Source organism: Hippoglossus stenolepis, chromosome 2 (genome assembly GCF_022539355.2).
Source record: "Hippoglossus stenolepis isolate QCI-W04-F060 chromosome 2, HSTE1.2, whole genome shotgun sequence".
Lineage (NCBI taxonomy): Eukaryota > Metazoa > Chordata > Actinopteri > Pleuronectiformes > Pleuronectidae > Hippoglossus > Hippoglossus stenolepis.
In genome coordinates, this window is record NC_061484.1 from 30788724 (window position 1) to 30793723 (window position 5000).

Below are 5000 nucleotides of genomic sequence, written 5' to 3' on the forward strand. Positions count from 1 at the left end.
CTCGCCTTCCCCAATGTTAAACAGGTGTTGTATTAAACGGGTAAGAATGGTATGTTTGGTTTCACCGATGTAATGTTTATTGCAAATGGTGCATGTGATGATATATGTAACGTTGCTGGAGTTGAGGGAAAATGTCCGAAGGTGGGATATGATGTTCTGCTGTGGGGACTGGTGACACATGTTCTTGTAGTGTGTGTTGTGTTGTGTTGTGTAGGGGGTGTATTGTCTGTATATTTTGATGAGGATGTTGTGGAGGCGGGTGTTGTGTCTGGATGTGGGTGAAGCTCTGTTTGATGTCGTGGTGCAGTTCGGGTATTTTATGAGAAAAGGTGGATATAAAAGGACAAATCTGTCCTGGTCTGTGTGTCTCCTCTCGTCAGCTGTCTGAAGGACGTCTCTGTCAGTTCATGTCCGTCTCATGTAATGGGTCCTCTGCTGTGAGGACCCGGTGAATAAATCATCAATAAATCATATTAAAGTTTATTGTGGAATAAACCCATTGAGATGAATCATCCCATGCTTTACACAAATAACACATGTAAATAAGTTCCAACAACTTAAGAATAGAAGTAGCAGATTGTGAATTAGTATTATCAGGTTGTTTGAAGATGAATCAAATGAATTAAAGTAAAGTAAATGTAAACATGTGAACTTGTGTGTGTGTGTGTGTGTGTGTGTGTGTGTGTGTGTGAGAGTAAGAGTGTGTGAGAGTGAGAGTGTGTGAGAGTGAGAGTGTGTGTGTGTGTGTGTGTGTGTGTGTGTGTGTGGATGTGTGTGAGTGTGAGAGTAAGAGTGTGTGAGTGAGTGTGTGTGTGTGTGTGGGGGGATGTGTGTGAGTGTGAGTAAGAGTGTGTGAGTGAGAGTGTGTGTGTGTGTGTGTGTGTGTGTGTGTGTGTGTGAGAGAGAGAGTGTGTGTGTGAGTGTGTGGGTGTGTGTGTGTGTGTGTGTGTGTGTGTGTGTGGATGTGAGTGTGAGAGTGTGTGTGTGTGTGTGTGTGTGTGTGTGTGTGTGTGTGTGTGTGTGTGACCTCAGCTCTGTGTGAATAATTCATCGCTCTCTTGCTGCTGATGAAAATTTAACGACGTCTCTGAGCACTTTAGAATTTTTTGCTAACGTTGAAGAAAAATCTGACCTGATGTTTTTAATGGACGAGCCGCCGCCATCTTTTCTTCTTCTACTGCGTCAATGTCACGACGGCCGACCTCCCTGAGGGTCACACGGGTTCAATTCAACTCTGAAGCTTCAGCTCACACACACACACACACACACACAGACAAACACACACAGACAGTCAAACACACACAAACAAACACACACACACACATAAATAAATACAAACACCCACACACTCACAGACACACATCAAGAGACACATTGCGGAGTCCTTAGCATCTGTCTTAGCTTTAGCATGTGTCACTGTGTCCTCGTGAGTTTCCAGGTGTGAACGAGTGACTGATGGTTGAGAACCCAGTGAGCTGCTGCCCCCTGCTGTGTCACACTGGTAACTACTGCCCACTCTTTCAGGTGAGATATAAAACATGAAAAATAATATATAATATTTAATATATAAGATGCTGTGTTTAACTCTTGAAAACACAGATGCTGTTTTTCATTGATGGGACACTTCCCATCATGCACCACAAACTGAAGGTCTCTTGTCTCCGTTGGACCATCACAGGTTCACCTGTCCTGCAGGTGACAGTGTGTCCTCAGCTGACGTCTCAGATTTCATTGATTTAAATATTACTTTTACACAATCGATAGGTGGCTTCCAAACTAGTGCTGATGCAAACTAAAAACAAGCTGATGCAGAGATTTGATTCGTCTGACAAATCTTCGATGACTGAATTATTTCCTGGTGCAATAAATCAAAGTCCAGACAATCAATAGATTTTTTTTATCTCAAACAATCTTAAACACGATGCAAATATTCAAACTCCCTCGTCCTCATTAATTAATCATGAGGCCAAATTCACTTTTCTTAAATCCCTCCTGTAACTGGACGAACTGTCCACAGAATTTATATTGGAAACTCAAAAGCTCTATTTGGTGTCATGACGAAGTTTATTACACTTTAATACAAATAATACAAATCAATAAACAAAATTGTATTTACATTTCTTCATTTAAGTTGTTTTGTTTTTCTACTGTTTTTCTACTTCCAGTGTGAATGAAGTTTGAGACGTAACAGACAGAATATCAGATATTCTCTCTGCTGGTTATTTACATCCCATATAATAACATCTGATCAGTGTGTTCACGTTGTGGTCGACCAGCTGCAGCTCGTCCGGCGGTGTGTCCATCAGAGTCGGTCACACTCGTACTCGGAGCTGGCCTCAGACGGCCTCGGCAGGTCGATGAAGAACACCTCTTTGTTGACGGGCGGTGGCGTGCAGGGGGGGCTGGGTTTGGCCTGGTACGCGGGGGTGTACTTCTTGTCCGTCTGGTCAAGAGGAACTTTGAGTCTGGCTCCTCCTCCCGCAGCAGCGCGGCCGTCGGCCTTTGGCTTGAAGCGCTTCAACTTGACCGTGTCTTTAGCGTCACGTGCGCAGGGCAGCAGGATGGTGACGTCTTTGCGGAACTTGGAGCTGAGTCCGAAGTAGATGAGGGGGTTGTAGAAACTGGCCGATTTGGCGAAGAGGCGGGTGAAGATGCTGGTGAGGTTGGGCACATGGAAACCCCAGGCTGACCACATGGACACCACGGCGTAAGGAGACCAGGCCAGGATGAAGGCCGTACAGATCACTATGGAAACCTGCAGGACAGAGACAAGACTGAGGATTGGACCCATAAGACGCTCAGCTGGACGAACTGTACGCTGGGGACTTGGTAATCCAGACTCACGATGGTGACATCTCTCTCGATCTTCCTCTGGCGGTCGGTCAGGTCGCCCTCTGCTGACATGGCGTTTCCTCGCTTCACCGTGTTAATGATGGACACGTAGCAGAAGAGCATGACGAGCACCGGGATGAAGAAGCAGAAGACAAAGATGGAGATAATGTACGACCTGTACACGCTCGAGTAGCTTGCTTTGGCCCAGTCGATCTCACACGTCCCGTACCCACGATCTGCAGAGAGGTCATGAGTCAGAGGTCATGAGTCAGAGGTCAGGAGGTGAGGAGGTCAGAGGTCACATCAGAAAGCTGCAGAGTTTCAAACAGACCTGTGTAGCTGCCCCAACCGAGCACTGGAGCTCCAGACCAGAATCCAGCTGTGATCCAGATGAGCAGGAGACTCACAGAGACACTGGACACACTGATATGACGAGCTTACACACACACACACACACACACACACACACACACACACACACACACACACACACACACACACAGGTTACACACAACTACTGTCATGTACATGAACATGAAAACTGAAACTGATTTTGTCACAGTTTTTAAGACATAAAAACAATTTTCATTTTAACCCTTTCTCCATATTCACACCAGAATTTACTGGATTCTTCCAAAGACATGTCCACCTTGTCCCCCAGACAAGAGTTATATTAGTTTTAATATTAGTAGACACAGCGCCTCCTGCTGGTTGGACTCAGGGATCACGGTTCAGACTGACCTCTGCTCGGGTGACATCCTTTAATGTAACGTGTGACGCTGATCACGGTCAGAGTGTTGATGCTGCTCAGACCAAACACCAGCGTGAAGAAACCGTCCACCTGAACGAGACAGACGAGACAGCTGAGACAAACGAGACCAACAATGGGACTCAGGTGTGACTCAGGGGTGTTACAGGTGTACCTGGCAGGTCCAGATGGAGGAGATAAGGTAGCCGCTGTCCTGGAACACGTTGAAGATCTCGATGATGCCTCTGGAGTATCCAAACACTGAGATGCTGGCGTCGGAGATGGCGAGGTTAAAGGTCAGGTAGTCGGTGGGCTGCAGCGTGTTTCTCTGTCTGCACAGGACGAAGAGGACGATGCTGTTTCCAAACCAGGACAACCAACCTAAAACCATTAGAGAGGACACATTAGGACAGGTGAGACATGTCAGTGTCGCCTCCTGCAGGACAGGTGTGTCAGTGTGGACTCACCCAGCAGCAGCAGGTAGACTCCGATGATGGTCTCTCCCTGGTCGGACAGAGGAGGGTCTCTGCCACTTCCCAGGACGAAGCTGTTGTTCCTCCAGGGGGGGCTGGGGGCCGAGCTGCTGCTGAGCGACATATCCGCAGGTGAGGAGCGAGCGAATGACGAGCGGCTGCTGCGACAGGACGTTAATCTGAGTTAAAGATAGAACCCTGATCCTGGATCACGTACCCCCTAGGTGCTTCCTGTCAGTCGACCAATCAGGTGATCCTGGGATTGACTAATCTTCTGACCTCTGACCTCCCAGACGTCTGAGTGCGTCCACTGACGTCTATAAAGTGTGGGGGTTGGTCTGGTTGTCACACCTCACCTCAGACAGATAAAGGACCAGAATGCACCTTGTGCAGATCTCTGAGGTCAAACATTGAAATGACTCCTGTTCTACACTTTCACCTTTTAAACACGATCTATGGTTCATAGATCCAGGATCTGTTTCCTTCATCCGGCTTCACTGAACCCAACATCCTCCTGAGAACCTGAGGTGTCTCCGTGAAATCGGTTTTTAATCCAGAAACACTCAAACACCATTCCTGACCTCGGTGAAGTCACCTGCTGATGTTTCTCACTTTACTGGAGCCTCAACTCTTTTGTCCATGTCAGGATCCTGTAGATCCGTCATCTGATTGGTCAGTTCCACCAACAGTTCGGATCTGTATCGGCTCAGCATCTGTTACCATGGAGATTAACACGGAAGTACACCAGCTTCGTAGGACTGAAAACAACGTCAACCACAACGTCAACCACAACGTCAACAACAACAAACTCGAAACGACACATGATTTTATTGTTATTGCCCCCCCCCTCCACGTGTTCCCACTCTTCAGCTCATTGACCATATAAGGAGTGACCGCGCCATAAAAGGAGAGCTGTTTCTTTATATGGAGGAAAGTAGTTCCGGTGC

The 5000-nt window shown here is 47.1% G+C and overlaps 1 protein-coding gene across 1 annotated transcript; it reads right to left on the minus strand.

Moving 5' to 3' along the window:
• Positions 1-2045: 2045 nt before the first annotated feature.
• Positions 2046-4289, minus strand: opn6a (opsin 6, group member a). The gene is made up of 6 exons (XM_035178834.2): positions 4048-4289; positions 3756-3961; positions 3574-3673; positions 3164-3268; positions 2845-3068; positions 2046-2755 (listed from the first exon to the last, which is right to left on the minus strand). Exons 1-6 carry the CDS (start codon positions 4175-4177, stop codon positions 2303-2305), a joined length of 1218 nt encoding a protein of 405 aa, XP_035034725.1. The 5' UTR covers positions 4178-4289; the 3' UTR covers positions 2046-2302.
• Positions 4290-5000: the final 711 nt, after the last annotated feature.